The sequence below is a fragment of the Tenrec ecaudatus genome, chromosome 6 (assembly GCF_050624435.1).
Source record: "Tenrec ecaudatus isolate mTenEca1 chromosome 6, mTenEca1.hap1, whole genome shotgun sequence".
Lineage (NCBI taxonomy): Eukaryota > Metazoa > Chordata > Mammalia > Afrosoricida > Tenrecidae > Tenrec > Tenrec ecaudatus.
The window spans coordinates 171,339,097-171,356,788 of record NC_134535.1 but is presented as its reverse complement, the minus strand read 5'-3'; the positions used below and the strand labels follow the sequence as shown (position 1 = coordinate 171,356,788).

The following is a 17,692-nucleotide window of genomic DNA, read 5'->3' as shown; positions in this document are numbered from 1 at the left end:
TTTGGGAAACAGATCCCAAGGAATCTACCTAGCCTTTCCTCTGTCCATGCATGAAAAAAGAGGCATTTATATTTTTTTTGGAAAGAGACATAAAAACACCCCACATTATTTTCATAGGCACAGGAATCTCTTCATACAGAAGAACTGGAGAGGCAGGTATGGGGAAGGACAGGTGCATGGTCTATGTGGCTGTGGGCCATATGTGCGGTGTGTGTGTGTGTGTGTGAGCACGGACACACGTCTTCTCATCTGGAACATGGGAATTAACACCTGAACCTATCCTCTCGGAGGCTGAATTCAGGAGTCAGCAGGTTAATCGATGCAAAGCACTCGGGAAAATGTCTGGCACGTAGGAAACACGGCGTGTTTCCAATGAGTTCATGAAACATGAAACCCGAACAGAATGCAAACCAGCAAGGGCCTCTTGGTTAACACACTGGAAGTGCACACTGATTATGACTGGAATGGAGTGCGGTGGGAGGCAAGGTTTTAGGGTCTATTAGGCTTCTGGTCCACGCTCCCTCCCCCCACCCCACCATTGATAGATAAGGAAAAAGGTGAGTGAAGAGATACCATTAAAACATTTTGGCAACTACTCCAAAGACCATCCTGGTAATTTCCAGGCTGTCTGGCCTGGAATAAGTCACGCCAGCGTGGAGAGATGGGAGTTAGGCTCCTCCGACAGGCAAGCACACTGGGGACAGCGCCCTGCCCAACAGAGGTGTACTCTCAGGTCTAAAACTCTGACCCCTTTACCAGGCTGCACAGCATGAGTCGATGCGGCTCTGCCCAAGTAGAGTCTTACCCAGCGTGCCATGTTTCCCGTCTCATTTTGTAGCTCAGCATCTCCCTGCTACCAATGTCTCTTTCTAATCGGACCGGAGGAAAGACTTTCGAGAGAGGCTTATCTCTCGTCTGTATGACACCACACTCGATCCTGGGAAGTAACATTCCCCACCGAGAATGTGGCTGGGTCCCCCAGAAAGGCTGCTTTTCACAAGTGGACTCTGGTTCCAGTGTACCTTCTTCTGTCTGGCCCACCAGGTGCTCACCTGCCACGCTTAGCACTTTTTGGCCACTCCCCCAGGCAGCTGGGCTACAGTCCTTCCCCAGAGCAGCCTTCCCACGGCTTCACATCACACTTAGAATACTATCTGATTCCCGACCTTGACCTTGACCTTGGCCTTGGCAAGCGCTGCTCTTCCCTTCCCCCTTCACTTACTAAGTCCTAATCAACTGTCTTTAGAGAGGTGTCCGTGGCCTAGACTACACCTGATGGTAGCACTTGTCCTGTGCACCCTAACACCCGACACGTATAACATTACATGTTATACATGAATCCCTGTTAGGGATTCAACTATGTCTCCCTTCAATTATGTATTGAGTTCCTGGCCCCAATAGCCATGGGGGTGATGCTGTGTTACGGGTTTTCCTTCTGTTGTGTCATGTTTAGTATGGATCCTAAACCTAATCACTTCTGAACTATTTAGAAAGCAGTCCAGACACACACACAAACGCACACACACAGACACACGTGTGCGCACGTGCAGGAATGGTGTCAGTTGAAAGAACACACACACTCGCAGGATGCATTGACAGGGCCAGAACTTGCTGAAAAAGACATAGAAGGGCTCTTCCACTAGAGCCACGTCCTGGTCTCAGACGTCTAGCCTCCCTGCGCAAGATACAAGTCTCCGATGTTTAAAGACACTCACTTGTCTTGTTTCGTTACGGCAGCATCAGGAACCGAGCGATTCCAGGTAGAGCTCCTAACAGGATTCCATGCTCTATGCAAACTGGGTCTGAATGATGCCACCGCCTTTGCCCAGCACCCACTCACTCTAGACTTCCTATAGGATCGGTAAGAAAGGGCAGAACTGCCCCATGGGGTTTCTGAAACGTTCAGTCTTTATGGGGATCAACAGCCTTGTCTTTCGCCTGCGGAGCAGCTGGTGAATTCAAACCACTGACTCTGTGGTTGGCAGTTGACTGTGTACCTCCCTAGGCATCCAGGGCTCCTTGCCCAGTCCTGGGCACAAAAAACGGTTGCTGGCTACATGCCGGATAAGCAGATCAGCGAGTGAGTGAATGCCAGCCTGTGCGATCATGAGATGTCGACAGGATCAGGTATCAAAAGATCCAAAACAAACAACTCTTGATGAGAACGAGGGGGTTTGGAGTGAAGACCCAAAGACCATCTATAGACAACTGGACATTCCCCCAGAGAAGTGTTATAAGGAAAGGAGGATTCAACCAAGGCGCAGCAAAACACCAAAGAAACACAAATCATTCCTCTAGTTCCTGAATGCTTCCCCTGCACCCCAGTACCATGACCCAGTTTTACCTTGTAAATCTGGCTAGACCAGAGAAGACACATCGGCACAGACAAGAGCTCTCGACATGTAGAATTCAGGACAGATCATCCCCCCAGGAACAGTTGTGGGAGTAGCAATATCAGGAGGGTAGGAGGATGGTCAAGGAGGGGGAAGGGTGACAAAAGGGGAACCCAACAGGTTAGATATCTAGCCCCCCTCCCCCATCAAAGGGGGACGAATAACAGAAATGTGGGAGACAACCGACAGTGTAAGGTACGAAAGAACAGTAACAATATATAATTGATCAAGGATTCATGCGGTGAGTGGGGCAAAAAGAGCTGATACCAAGGGCTCAAGGAGAAAATGTTTTGGAAATGAGGATGGCAATAGGTACAGATATGCTGGATACAATGATGTATGGATGTTTTAAGAGCCTCCAACGGAATGATTTGAAAAAGCAGTGCATGAACGGATCGTGGAGAGAGACAGCGCACCAGGCTTCAGCACCACACCGATGGCGAGTGGGCTTTCAGCAGGAGCGAAGCATTAACGTGCAGGGCTGACCCCAGCGCGTCTGAGATCTCACCAAACGGAAGAACTGGGGGAAGTTAAACTCCCTCCGCAGCCAGCCAGACCCGGCTGCCTGCTTTGGACACGGCAGCAGGGAAGACTCGCTGGTGGAATGTGAGGGCCACCCCAGGGAGACCCGCACCACAGCCACCACACGGGGCTCCGACGCATCAACGACTCCGGACCAAGCGGTGCGTGCGTGTGAGTGTGTGTGTGCATCAGCACCGGCTTGATGGGGGGGGGGGGTCACGGGGAAGGACAACGGACCAAGGCCGCCCGCAGGCCTCCCGGAGTTGCAAGAGACTTACCTGCGCTGTCGCCGTGGCTCTTACTGGCTGCGGGCTTCGTTGTTTTCTCACTGAATGAAAGAGAGAGAGCGTCAGGTGGACCGTTTACAAGATGCCCAGGCTTCCTCTCCCACCTTCCACCCAGTGTCCTGAGCAAGTGGCGAGGCTAGCGACGGCTTTAAGCAATGACGGCAACACGCGACATCAGCGCCACTGGTGACCGGGATGGAGCAGGCTTCCCAGGTGTGCACGGACCGGCCGGGGGTGCAGCGAGCGCGGCCATGAGTGGGAGGACATGGTGGAGACACAGGGAGGGTGGGTGCACGGCAGCCGCAGGCACTGGGAAACCGCCCCCCCCCCCATCCGTCTTGGGCCGAAGGTTTACCTTTGACCAAGAATCCCCCGGAAAACAAAACACACAACACACACGCAAACCCATGATTCATAAGAGATGTGAATGCAGTTTCAGCCTTGAAATGATTGAAAAGAAAACGGATTTGGATGAGAGGGTTCTTTTAATGATTAAAGAGAAACAGATTGAATTATGGTTTTGTTGGAGAGATTTCCTTTTTCTTTTCTCTCTCCTTTTTTTTCTTTACCTAGATGCAGCTTTGCTATTACTTGTAATTGGCCCTTTAAAAAGCGCAGACTGAACCAGGCCAGTTAAACTGGCAATCTGTTTCTCCATGGCTTGCATCCTCTCTCTGTAAAACAAGAGAATCATTTGTTAAGGCTATATTGACTTTCAGACTGGTTTTTCTGGCTGACTGATGGCCGCCGGAGGATGGCAAACAGTGCCACCGACGAGGCTGCCAGAGTTCACCGCAGCCCGGTGGCTCCCAAAGCCTCGGCTGAGAATCCAGATCTGATCACTGGAGTTTCGGAATCATGCAGTGACCTCGCAAGAAGGCGCTGCACAGCCCGGAAAAGGTCTCCTGGAACCCTGGAAATAACTCGGTTTGCATGTCACGTGGTGCTTGAGCCTCTCGGGCCCAGCTTTTTGTAGGGTAACCACCAGTTGCGATGGAGTCAACTCTGGCTCTCGCATCCCCCACGCCCCCCCGCAAGCCGGCCAGGGCAGAGCTGTGCTCCACAGGGCTCTGAATGGCTCCGTTTTCAGAAGTGGCTGCCAGGCATTTATTCGAGGGTGCCTCGGGGTGGACCTGAACCTGCAACCCGGGCTCTGAACCAGGTGACAATGGATCAGTTCCAGCAGACAGAAACAAGGGCAGCGGACGGATGTGCTGCACAGCACTCAAGTCAGAGACGGTGGCGCCACCCCTGCTCAAAGTGGCATGGGCCGCTGACATCTGTGAGCAGACACTACGACCTGGTTCGTATTTGGCTCAAAATCCAGGGGACAGAACTGCACGCTACACGGTGTCTTCACTGTCCCTGTTGTGTCTACCGGCCGGGGCGTTCTCAAAGCAGCCTAAAGCCCCAACTTTCTAGTTGGCAGGTGAGCACCTGAGCCATGCACACCACCCAGGAAGTCCTTCCAGGGTTCCCAGAGCGCCTGTGGACTAGCACTGCCTACACCTGCCGCCCCTCAACGGAGCACACCCAACACTCTCCTCCTCAGCTCGTGGACTCGGGTGTCAGTGGCAAGAAGATTGGTTCCGGTGTCCTAAAACGTGTCTTACAGCCTAGGGGCAACACAAACGTGTGTCTTCTTCAGGCCATGGAAAACATGATTGAAATTAGTGTATGATTTTAAGAGACAGGATGGTCGATCGAGTGTCCTAGAAACGTCAATCTAGAGCTTTCCACAGGATGACGCAGGGAAACAATTGTCCCTAACAACGTGGTCACCTCCAGGCGTTACTGACAAATGTCCCAAATATTTACTATGTAGGGCTCTTCAACTGATCTACTTTCTGATTTCAAAGGTTCATCCTTTTATTTTTTATTATAAAATGTTTAAAGCTAAAGGTCGATGGTTCCACCAGTGTGTGGAGCCCTATGAGTAAGGCATGCGGGTGTGGGTAGCTAACCTCAGAGGCACAACCTCCCCTTTGGGAAAGCTTGACAATGCTCCTACGGAATCCAAAGGAGGAATATGTCTGGCACAAAGTCGCTAATTAGACCCGTTTGACCTAGTTTCTATGCAGCCCGCGTTGACTTGGTCTGCGTGCTCTAGACAACTGGGACTTTATTCTGTTGAGGCAGACAACATCCTTCAGAGGCCACACCAGAAGGACTGGATGAGGAAAGCCCACCAAGTGAACTGGGTTTCACCTCAAACTTACCTGTAATCCTTGGACTGAAGGCTGAACTCCCCTAGTCCGAGAAGTGGATGACTGCTAGCCCATGGTCATAGAACTGGCTGATGCTGGACTTAGGGTCCAATCTCTTGGCACGACGATGCCCAATGAATGGGGCCCAGGACTACCATATACTTATTACTTCACTGCCCTCCTTGCTTCTTATGACATGTATTGATGTTGGTAGGCACGACTCTGCTGTTGTGAATGAGTCTTAGTAAACCTTTTGCTCTTATCACCAATCCCCATTGTTTGTACAAACAGCGTCCAGTCCCTTAAGAGTTTAATTTGTACAAGTCAACAGTTCACGTATATTCATGCAATTTCCTTTTCTCCGTGTTTTAAATTCTGTATCACTGGCTAAATTTACGATACTGTCAACTGGGATACTAAACTCAAGGTCAGCAGTTCAAAACCACCCAAAAGCTGTGTAGGGCGGGGAAATGAGGCTTTCTACTCCTATGAAGATCTGGCAGTCTCGGAGACTCAGAGACTCACAGGAGTAGTTGTACCCTGTTCTGTAGGGTCACTTTGGTCAGCATTGACTCGATGGCAGTGGAGGTGATGCCCCAGAGGGACGATTGATCATGTTCTCTGACATAAAATGACAACGATGCCTCTAAGGTGAGCCAGAGACAGATATAAACCATAGATATATTCATGGGTTTGGGCTTGCACTTAATTCTAGCCCCAACCTAATAACAACTAATTATAACATGGCCCTGCTTGTTGCTTGCCCTCGTGAAGAGATCACTGAAGATATGGGTGCTATAGAAAAGTATGGTGAAGAAATTAGGTGGTGCCCAGTTATCAGATGGAATAGGGAGACCGGGTTCTAAAGGGCCTTCAAATCAGCAGCTACCAAAGTGGTGCATCAGCTAAGTCCACATGGAAGAAGCACACCAGCCTGTAGGGGTCAAGGCCTATAAATAATAAAATCCAAATCCACAGGAGGGGCTGGTATCAGAGCTTGAACTGTGAACACCTGGTTTGCACAAGGCTACGGCTGACAGTGGAAACCCCAAATCCATTTGCATTGTATACACATCGATTACCTCTCTGGTGAATTCCCTCTGATCAGAGTTGAGGGATGTGCACAGTATTGTTATCTGAAAACATTGTAAAGTCGGTTATGGCCTACACAGGTTAAAATGTAATACTTTATCATTTGATCTCCTCTTGGCCCATTTTAAAGTTGTTCAGTTAAACCAAGAAAGGTGCAAGGGATGAATCCCCTGGTGAATCCCCTCTGGGCATCTACCGGAAAGTAGATGCAGTTAGGTTAAACTTCAGCACCCTTATGACCCATTTTTAATTTGTTTTAGTTTTTAATATTTTCTGCTTTCTTTTCAATTGAAGTGTTTTGACTCTGTTTTACATTGTTATTCTTGATATTTTTTTTAAAAAATGTTTTTCTGTACATGAACTCCAGGAGAGGTAAATCTATATAGAGAGTAACTGGATTCATGGCTTCTTGGGGGCATGGCAGGGAAGATTGGGGGAAATAGGGAGCTGATGACGGCACAAGAATGAAGAAAATGTTTTAAAACTGATTGCGGTGATCACCGTCTGACTACAACTCCTCTTGATGACTGACCTATCGAAATACACGCTATGCAAATTAGATGCCAATAAAAGCATTACATTTTAAAACACTGGCTAAAGTGGCAAGTGTTAAGTGATGCATATTTTATTCTTCTCACACACTTAAAACAGAGAAAGGACGAAGGGGGTGACAGATAAAACAGGGGTGTCTCACCTGCCACTCCAGCCCTGCAGAGAGTGGCCTTATGAGGTCACCACAGCGATGGGAATTCCTACACTACAAGTGTATTTGCCCGCCTGGCTCTGAAATACAAGCCACCTGCTTTATGGAAACGTGACCGCGGTTCCTCGATCTTTAAAAATGAGAAAAAGAGACGTGGCAGGTGAGGTTGAACTCCTCTTGAATTTTATCGTATCCATGGGGATTTTGGGGGGCAATTTTAACCAAGCAAAAGAGTTTGCCCTTGTTTTCTCTGCCTTTGAAACATAACCCTTAGCAGTAAGTGAAACACGGAGCTTAATTTCTGACTTTAAAATTCCATGCTTATATTTTTCCCTTTCATTTAAAAGAAGGTGGTTCCATGATTATGTTCCGAGAGGTAAGCCACGGCAGTGTGCAAAGCTGATTGGCGGTCCCAAGGTGTATATAGCACCGATGAATCACACATCATTCCTGTAGTCCCCTCCCCCCTTCAATATCATGACCCAGTTCTACCTTACAAATCTGGCTAGACCGGAGAACACACTGGTACAGACAGGAATGCTCAGCACATGGGATTCAGGATGGAGAAACCCCTCAGAACAGTAAAGGGAGTAGCGGTATCAAGAGGGTAGGGGGATGGTCAGGGAGGGCGAAGGATGAGAAAGGGGGAACCCATCACAAGGTTGGATATATGCCCCCCCTCCCCACTGAAGAAGGCGAATAACAGAACTGTGGGTGAAAGGAGACAAACAATAACAATATATAACCGATCAAGGAGGATAGGTGTGGGTTGGAGGGGAAGAGAGGGAGGGGAAGAAAGTTAGAAGAGTTGTAAGAGCCCCCAATAAAAATATTTTCTTATAAAAGTTGATTGGCTGTAAATGCAGTAAGGAAAAAGTAATTTCATACTGCAAATGTCAATACCCTGCCCTCTGAATCCTAGTAGGGTGGAAAGAGGGTGACTAAGCCAGAAAGGTGGAATAGCACCTCTAGAGTGACTTCCAAATGTTCCCTGGAGCCCTCTGACCCACCGCACACTGTCAGACCTGTGCAGGTAGCCTTTTCCCAGCTACGAAATGGCCCACGTTCCCGGGAAAAGTGACTAAGACCACCACAGCAGATTAGCAAACACACGTGGGGGAATCCCAAAGTGATTAGACACAGATCCTAATGACATCTCCAGGGACGAATCTGGAGGGTGTGTGGCTGTGCTTTCTTGCTGCCTGCTCAGGTGGAGAATGGACCACAAATCCAAGTGCCTGCGAAATGGAAATCCTTCTGAGGAAAGGCTCAGCGCCAGTGCAAGCTGCCCTCGTGTGTCCCACAGCACACCGTCCACAGTGAGGCCATGTACCACCTACGTGACCTCTCATGTGGAGGTCCCCTTGGACCAATCAAGATGTACCACTTTACTGCTTTGCTTTTAGACAAATGCAACAGATTTCTTCTTTAAAAGAAGGGTGTGCTCAACCATCAGGTTTGCAGGACATCAAAATAATGGTAGCAACTCAAAACATTACATGGTGTGATAGGTAGGTTTATGGTGCCATCCTGGCCAATAGGAACATGTAGGATCAACAAGGTTGCAATTTGATTGGAGGACAAAGAGATAAATGGCTGAGCAAGCCCCGTCCCTCTCTCTCTTGCTCTCTGGTCATCAGACCAGGTGGCGGCTGCCTTAGCTAGTTCTCTGCCTCAACTTGTGAGCTACACTACCTGTGGGACTGCCAACTCATGGATCATGTCACTAGAGGAGTGGTTCTCAACGTTCTTAGTGGCTTGCCCCTTTAATACAGTTCCTCACGTTGTGGTGACTCCCAACCATAAAATTATTTTTGTTGCTACTTCATCACTGAAATTTTACTATTATGAATCATAATGTAAGTATCTGATAGGCAGGATTATTTCCTTGTTACAACTTGAACATAATTAAAGCATAGTGATTAATCACGAAAAACAATATGTAATTATATGTTGTGAAATATGTATTTCTAATTACAAATAAACGAAATTTCACCTTGAAGCATGATGTAGCATGTGGGTGTATCTGCATGTGGGTGGACCTGCCTGGATACAGATAGAGGACCGGTGTCTTGGTTCCTAAGACAATCGGAATTATGTGTTCTGATGGTCTTAGGCGACCCCAAAGGTGTTGTGACCCACAGGTTGAGAACTGCTGAGCTAGAGCTTGAGGTTTCTTCTAGATCTGCTTCGTCACACTGCTGGTGTATACATCACTTGAGCTTGGGACTGTCTGATCCTGTTGTCTTGCTGACCACTGGTGACCCGCCCTGCTGTTTGCTGCCTGTGGCCGGACTGCCTGCACTGCCCTAGGGAAGACTCAGCTATGTGTTTCCTTGACCTTGGACCCAGCAGCCTTCGTGAGTGGAAGGACTTTCAGTATATTAACTGTTCATGGAAGTGAGTTGAACTGAGCTCTCTGTACTGCTGCGTGGACTAATTAGCAGTTATATTCCTTCTTGCTGTATCTATCTATATAAAATCATAAGTGTCCTGGTTTTATTTCTCTCGAGAACCCTGTCTAACACAGATGGGAAAATGTAGGGGGGGCAGGACAGGCCGTGCGTTTGTTAATGGGGAAAAGAACAGTTGGGGGGGGGGATGCGGGTAAGAACGGCAATGGAACACAGAAGAATGCGATCACCGTCACTGAACTCTGCACAGAGGACTTGTTGAACTGGTGAACGGGTGCTACGCTGTCTCAACGACAACTACCACAAGTGGAATTTTAAAAGAACGGCCTGGCATTGTCAGGGTCTGGGCAGATTACATTAGGACATGGCTTCAGGGGCTTCGTGAAAGTTAGAATGCGGGACAGGAGCGAATGGTGACAAAGACAGTGATACTCAGGATGGCAAGAAGTAGGCCAATCGATGGCTATGGAGCGGCACCCAAAAGCGGAGACGGGGACCATAGCGGAGGGGAGTCTGGGCTCCCGGCAGTGGCCATCCACCTGTGGGTCAATCTGGGCTCTTTTCTTACAGTCTCCGGTCAACAGTTTGCGCTACACCTGGTCCAGCAGGGGAGGACGTGAGCATGAAAAACAAAAAATAAATCTGGGTCCTTCTTGATCAAGGGCACAGACTTTCGATTCCTGTATCAATTGGGTTTGAATTATACACGATTAGGGCACAGGGTAGGCATCCTGGTGGCACAGTGGGTTACGCATCGGGCTGCTGAACATGAGGTCACTAGTTCAAAACCAGCCTCTGTGCGGGAGAAAAATTGAGGCTTTCCACTCCTGTAAGGAGTTAGTCTTGGAAAACCCCGCAGGGGCAGTTCTGCTCTGTCCCATGGGCTCGCTATGAGTTGGAATCGACTCGATGGCAGTGAGGTTTCTGAGCGACAGTATCGGACGAGCATGAGACTTTCAATGATAGGTTGTTTGGGGTTTCCCTTGGAGTTTTGCCAATAGTTCACGGATAATGGAAAGGCTGGCAGTTAAGTCCACCCAGAGCTGCCTCCAGAAACAACCTCCGTCCAGAAAGCCCCCACTGGAAACCAGTGGAGCACAGGTCTCTTCTCACACACGTGGGGCTGCCAGGAGTAGGAATCCACCTGAGACCGCTTTTTCCAAGTGGGGCTTGCGGTGTCGGCGGGCATTTCCCTCAAGGCCATGGGCAGCTGGCTTCTTCCCTGAGACTGTAATGTTGGGATGTAAAGAGATGCAACCTGCCTTTAGCACCCTACTGTCCCCCGACTCTTACAGAGGGGCAGGCTTTGGAGCAAGACCTGAATGTCGAGCTGAGTGACGTATGTGCGTGCTCGGCTCTATTTTGTAGCCACAAGGAAATAGATGAGTGCTCTCAGGGTGGGGGGCTTCCGCCAGCTGGGGACCACCACCACAGAGGCACAATCTGTTGAAGGTACTGAGTCCAGTAGCCCCTCGCTGACATCTTTAGAACCCCTATGCTTGACGGGGGGAGCTGAGGGTGCTAAGGGAGCTGATGGGGGACCCATCTCCTGTTCCCCAAGAACTAATGGTGTCCAAATGCTGTGGAAGCAGCCATGAGCCATTCATGGCAGATGTGCCCCCCTGGGCTCTGGGTTCAAACTACGTAAATATAATGCTTTTAACACGTGGTAATGAGAGACAACCCCCCCCCTCCTGCTCCCTATGTAATCACTAAAATGTTTCTGGTTTCAGGATTCATTTTAGGGAGATTAACTGATTTATATATTCATAAATAAGATGGTCTCTCCATCTCATGGTTGGTAATCTGGAAACAATTTTATCGTTTAACTAAATTACAGCAACTGGAAACTTAGCCTTCTCCCCATGATGAAGTGTTATGAAGTAATGTTTAATGTGGGGGGGGGGAGGGAAATGCAGAGGAAGGAGGAAAACTAAATGCCACCCTGTCATTTTCTTGTAATGGTAGCTTGACAAGGGTAATCACCAGAATATTAACGAGGCTTAAGCTCGATTCTTGCCAGTACCACTTGGTCTTAAGGCCCTGCAGGACTGGGGTAATTACTGTTGACAAAATGGCTCGAAAATGACTTCATAACCCCCCCCCCCATCATCCCATCACTCTCTTTATAGGATTAGTACATATGGTGAATCAATCAACTGGTGCCGCCAGCAGCCTGTCTGAGTGAATCGGGGGGGGGGGGGGCTGTCACACAAGCCTAGTAAGCACATTCCAGGGAGGCAGTGAGTCCAGTGTTTGAGATCCTACTGCCCCAACCCGCTGCTGTGCAGACGGCTGCTGTCTGTGAGGGGAAAGCAAGGCCCGTCCTGCTTCGCACGCCCCCACTTCATCACAGCACGGGGGGAGCATCGGCCTTGGGGAACCAATCTGTAGCCAGGGCCATTATGGACACAACTTTTCATTCATGTTTTCGCCTCCAATTTTTTTTTCTTGACTAGGAACCTGTCTTTGTATTGACAGAGACCCACTAACCGTGGACCATACGCCATGTCAGTCTGTCTAAGTGAGCTATTCCCGATCACTCCATTAGCCACACTTGCGGCTGTGAAAGAGCAAGTCAGCATTTGAACCAGGCGACCGACTGGTAATTTCCCTGCCAAGGGACCTTGAAGGGTATGTTTTCACCCCTCTGAAGAGGCCCTGGGGGAGCTGGCTGGACGCAGCCGAACTACTGTGACCATCAGAGGGACCAGAGCCGTGCTGAGCGGGAGTCGCTAAGTGAAGTAAGCAGCTAAGCTAGTGGGGACCCCAGCTGGCCGTCGGAGAGTACTTTGCAGTTTGCTTCCGGTTCTGACGTGTCGCCATTTTCCCGTTCTTGTGCATTACCTTCCTCCCCCTTCACCCCTCTCAGCCCGGTGAAAGCAAAAAGAATCAGGACCCGTTTGCAGCGAGTCAGGGTGAAGAGTACGGTGCATGGCCATGGCTTCAGGCTGGATCTCCGGGGTGTTTCTTGGCTGCTAAGTGAAAGGGTGACGACGTCAGGGGCACCTTGGAAGACAGGCCGGGTGATCCCCTTCCAAATAACCAGCCATCGAAACCCCTCTGGAGCACAGTCCTGCCCAGACACACGGAATCGCCAGGAGTTAGAGTGGCCGTCCAGGCCAGTGGTGGGCAGGTGCCAGCCAGTGTGGTATGCGCAGCACTGCAGGAAGGCTCAGCGCCCTGCCGCAGTGCCTTCTCCACAGTCCACTGTTTCCCGGGAGAAATCACACGCTGATTCTGGGCGGCGCTCAAGGCAGTTTCCAGCATTAAATAGTGAACAGGTTGAAAGCTACGGCCCTTGTTCCTTATGCTCTGATTCTCTGGTATGCTGCCAGGTGGGGTGGGGTGGGGGAGGAGAAACACCAAAGGACTTAAAGGCACTATTTTCAGATGAGTGGAACAACAACATAAACCAAACCAGGATTCAAATGATCTCCATTTGCAGGAAAGCTTCAAATTCAACCCTGAGGCAAGGAACTTTCTGTTTTTGCCCAAAGACAGTCTTCCGAAAACTTTCAATACACTGAGCTTCTCATTGATACATCTAGATTTATTCTGGAGACACTGCTCTTGGTGGAAGTGCGTGTGCTATGCACTGATCTCTGTGGCAGTTACGTCATCTGTCAACCTGTGAAGGGGTGGAGTCTAGCCTGCCCATCAGGTTGCAGCTTGATGACCTCATCTGCAGGCTCGAAGGAGACAAACAGCTCACTGGAGCGCAGGAACACTCTCTGCATCCTTTTCCTGCTAAGACACACGGAGCTACATGGAGGAGCCATGTGGAGACCCACGCCAGTGCTGAGATGCTTCCACCACCACTGGATCCACAAGACTTCCCACCCACTGGCCTGATCCTCCTGCATCTGGCATCGCTGTGTGTGCTGCGTGAGTCTGAAGAGGAAATTATAGACTGGCATCGGACATATGGGCTAATATTGAACTTGTGGACTTGAGCTGGACTGGGCTGGGATGTTTTCTTAAAGTACAATTGCTCTGTGGTATAATCTTACACACATGAGCGTCTCTGGATTTGTTTCTCTAGTCAACTCGGACTAATACTATCTCAAAACACTGCTATCAAGTCGATTCTGACTCAGGGACAGTACAAGGCAGGGGTAGAACTGCCCCTGTGGGTTGCCGAGACTAACTTTACAGCAGTGGTTCTCAACCTGCGGGTCGCGACCCCTTTGGGGGTAGAAGGACCCTTTCACAGGGGTTGCCCTATTCATCACAGTACTAAAAGTACAGTTATGAAGTAGCAATGAAAATAATTTTATGGTTGGGGGGTCACCACATGAGGAAGTGTATGAAAGGGTCGCGGCCTAAGAATGGTGGAGAGTCACTGCTTTACGGGGATCGAAAGCTTCCATCTCTCTCCTGTGGATCTGTGGATGGTTGCAGACTGCTGACCTTGGGTGAGCTGCCCGGTGTGTAACTACTGACCCAACAGAGCCCCTCGCAACAGAGCCCCTCGCTGGCATGCTCTGCGCTTTGAAATGTTTCACGGCATTCATGTGAGGGGGCTTCTGGAAATGCATGGACAAACGGAATTAGAAAGGTAACGAGAAATCTCAGCAACTTTGAACGCTTGTCCCCCAACACTGCACACCCCTTAGCAGCCAACACCCACATCTTAAGCCTTTCTTCCTTGCCTTCTCAGAGCACCCATATGGAGGCCGAGCAGACTGAGGGGAGCAAGGCAGTCTCTCACAGTCCAGCGCTTGATGGCTGCTCTCTATTGCCCTCTGCCCATGGAACTACAACACTGCTATCAGGCCTGGCCCGATCCACAGCCCCCCTCTAAGGACAGGGTAGACTGCCCGTGGGGGTTTCCGAGGCGGTAACTGTGTACAGGAGTAGAAACGCTCGTCTTGGAAAGGCTCTACCAGCCAGGCCTGAAAGGGCAAACTCCCCTTTAAAGTACCCCCTCTTGTCCTGTCTCTGGTTCTCTTACTCAGAGACCTTGCCCTTGACTTCCTCCACCCGAGACATTGATCCTGTCCAGAATGTCCTGGTAAGTTTTCCTTGCTCCATGTTCAGTGTGGCCCCTACTACACAAGTTCGCCACCGTGCTGACCTTTCCCATGACTTGCCACTCGTATTGCTCGGTTTGCCTGGGTGCAGGGGAAGCTGATGTGGCAGCTTCCGGTATTATTCTTTCTATCTGTTCCCATGCCAATTCTTCTGGCGGCTTTGGCGAAGAGACAGATTTTTAGAAGCCTCTCAATGGGCAGCCAGGTTTGTCCTGGCGAGGAAACAGTGCTTGTCTCGAATCCACCCCCTGGCTCTGCATTTGACTTAGGGCCTGTGAAGATAACAGCCATTTCATGAGGCCTGGGGGAGAAAGAACAGGCAAAAATGGAGCCCCATGTATGGGGACGCAGCTGTCGTCAACACCACACATGGTAACCCCGTGTGACCACAGGGTTTTCCATGGCCAGGTTCTCAGAAGTAGCTCGCCAGTCCTTTCTTCCCCGGCACCTCTGGCGGGGCTCGAAGCTCCAATCATCCACTCAGACTGGAAAAACTGCTTGTAAGACAGAAGGGCACTGGGCCGTTTACAAGGATGTGAGAAAAACACCTAGTCTTTCTAATTTTTCCTCAAGAACTCTGCTGTTCGGGGCGCCTTGGCAACCCGGCGGGGAAGTCCCACTTGGTGTTGAGGATCGCGCTGAGTAGGACTTGACTCATCGTTGCTTCCAACTTTGCGGCTCGACAGAGAAGGAAAGCGGAATGCATTTCCGTGACAGGTAACAAGCGAGGGCGCTGGGAACATCAGGTGAGCTTGTAACACACTAGTAGGCAAGTGCTTTGTTGTCCTAAATGTCTGTAAGGAGCCTTCGACTGTCAGCCTCCACTTCAAGTCGGCCCTGCGACCCCTCCTAAGGGGTGCTGTGACAGGCGCTGAGGATAAGGGCACTGGGCTGGGGTGCTGGGAGCCGGCCACATCCCAACCCTGGCTCAGGGGGTGGGCGGCTTCCCTAGGAAGTAGCAGCAAAGTGCTTCTGGGACACAGAGATTCGGAGATGGCAGCAAAGTGCTTCCAAATTCCCTCCGACCATAGAACCGGGAGGTAAACAACCTTGCTATCTATCATGCATTGGAAATGGATTATGGAAGATGTGGTTAGGTTAGAATTTCAACACCACCTCGTGCGATCTATTTTTCGACCCATTTTGAATTTGCTTTAGTGTTTACTATTTTTGACTTGCTTTTCGATTGAGGTTTTAGTCCACGTCAGTTTGTTGTTGTTTGTATGTTTTTCTGTACATGAAATCCAGGGTAGGTAAATTATAGACAGTAACTGGATTAATGATTTAGCGGGGTGTTGCAGGGGCGGCTGGGGGCAATGGGCAGCTAAGAACAACGAATACAGGAAAGAACACATTCTAAAATTGATTGTGGTGAATACTGTACAATACTTCTTCACAGGGTTGACCTACTGAATTGGGTATGTGATGTATGTGCCGATAACGTTGGTAGCGGAAACCAAGCTAAAACTAATTCTTGCCCACATGGCGGTAACAAGCCTACTGATCAGAATCAAAGTGAAGAGGACATCGTCAATGTCCGTAAAATATAAAGAAGAAGAACACAGCAGTGACAGTGGGTAAGAAGAGGCTTAAAACACCTAGATGGGTAGATCAGTAAAGATTGGAAGGAAATGAAGGCGCACCCATGGCCCCTGGGTGATGCCTAGGGGAAGAATATTCATGGAAATGGGAAGAGCAGGTACACAACCTCCCCACCGCCAGCCCCCAAGAAAGGAGCAGCGGTGAGTGAAGAAGGGAAGGGCATCAGAGTATGGTTTCAGAGGGAGGGTTGATGGGTAGCCAGACCCTGTAGTTTACCATCAAACCAGACGACCTTTGAAATTTAAAGAGAAAGCGCTTGATTCATTCATAAAGGCAACTAGGACACGCTAACACTTTCCCCGTCTAGTGGAGCCTTTAGGTAGTGAGAGAAGGTGATGGGCACAGCTGCTAACCAAAAGGTTGGAGGTTTGAATCCACCCAGGAGTGTCTTGGAAGAAAGGCCTGGAGACCTATTTCTGAAAGAGCAGCCACCGAAAACCCCATGGGGTGCAGTTCCCCTGAGACACCCATGGGTCACCCTGAGCTGGAGCTGACTGGATAGTAATTATCTGGTTCACTGGTCCAGTCAAACTCAGAAGTAGGTTTTCTCTACTTGAGAGTCCTTTGGAGGTCTCTGGATTTTCGAACGAGTGTGTGGGAGCCAGCGCGGAAGGCTGAGCTAAGGAAGGGCCTGATGGGACACGCACTCCAGCAGAGGCACTCGGGCTTCTCTGCTGAGCACAGATTGCAGGTGGGTAAGATAGGGGCGTACAGACAGTGTGGCCTAACAACAGGTGAGAGATGAAGCGGCTGGCACCGGGGGGGGGGGGGGGGGGGAGCAGTGCTTGGAGTCAGGAAGCTTCCTGAAAATGGAGCTAACCAGATTCTCCAACTTTCCAGATGTGAGTGCAGAAGAATGACAAGCATCCGAGAGGACACCAAGGTTTGGAGCGTAAGTCACCGGGAGGACGAAGGTGTCTTAACCGAGATGAGGAAGGGGAGCGTTCCTTTGGGGCCATGCTAGCTTCAGAGTGAGCAGCAGCCAGGCGGTGGAGCTGTAACTGCAGTGCTGACTGCGGTGCACGCAACCGCACCAAGGCCTGGTCCGTGGAAGCAGGCGAGTGCGCCTATGGCAGGGGGTGTTTTGTGTGTGTGTGTGTGTGTGTGTGTGTGTGTGTGTGTGTGTGTGTGTGTGTGAAAGAGAGAGAGAGAGAGAGAGATGGTACCACAGAGCCAACAGTTACAGGGAGATACATATGCATCAGATATGAAAAGTACTTTGGAGAAAAATAATAGAGGAGAAGAAATATAAGGACTGTGTGTGGGGGGCAGGGGCTGGGCTGTGAGGTGCTGGCACTAGAGGAAAGTCACGGGGAAGTTCTGCTGGTATAGTATGCAAATGCAAAGTACCCGAGGAAGCAAAGTTCTTGGCAAGTTCAACACAGCACAGAAGCTGGTGAACCAGTGACAGAATGGGAGTGCGAGTGATCTAGTGA

At 49.9% G+C, this 17,692-nt stretch overlaps 1 protein-coding gene across 19 annotated transcripts in view; it reads right to left on the bottom strand.

Annotated features, from left to right (window-relative positions):
• Positions 1-17,692, bottom strand: part of KIAA1217 (KIAA1217 ortholog) — a 944,408-nt gene that overhangs the window by 37,991 nt on the left and 888,725 nt on the right. For 14 of the 19 annotated variants that reach the window (XM_075552493.1, XM_075552494.1, XM_075552500.1 and 11 more), the window contains 2 exons: positions 3,772-3,876; positions 3,194-3,243 (listed from right to left, as the gene is read on the bottom strand). In XM_075552493.1, coding sequence (XP_075408608.1) covers positions 3,194-3,243; positions 3,772-3,876 — 155 coding nt within the window. The remainder of the gene's footprint in view (positions 1-3,193; positions 3,244-3,771; positions 3,877-17,692) is intronic. The other 5 variants (XM_075552492.1, XM_075552505.1, XM_075552504.1 and 2 more) reach the window with 1 other exon arrangement.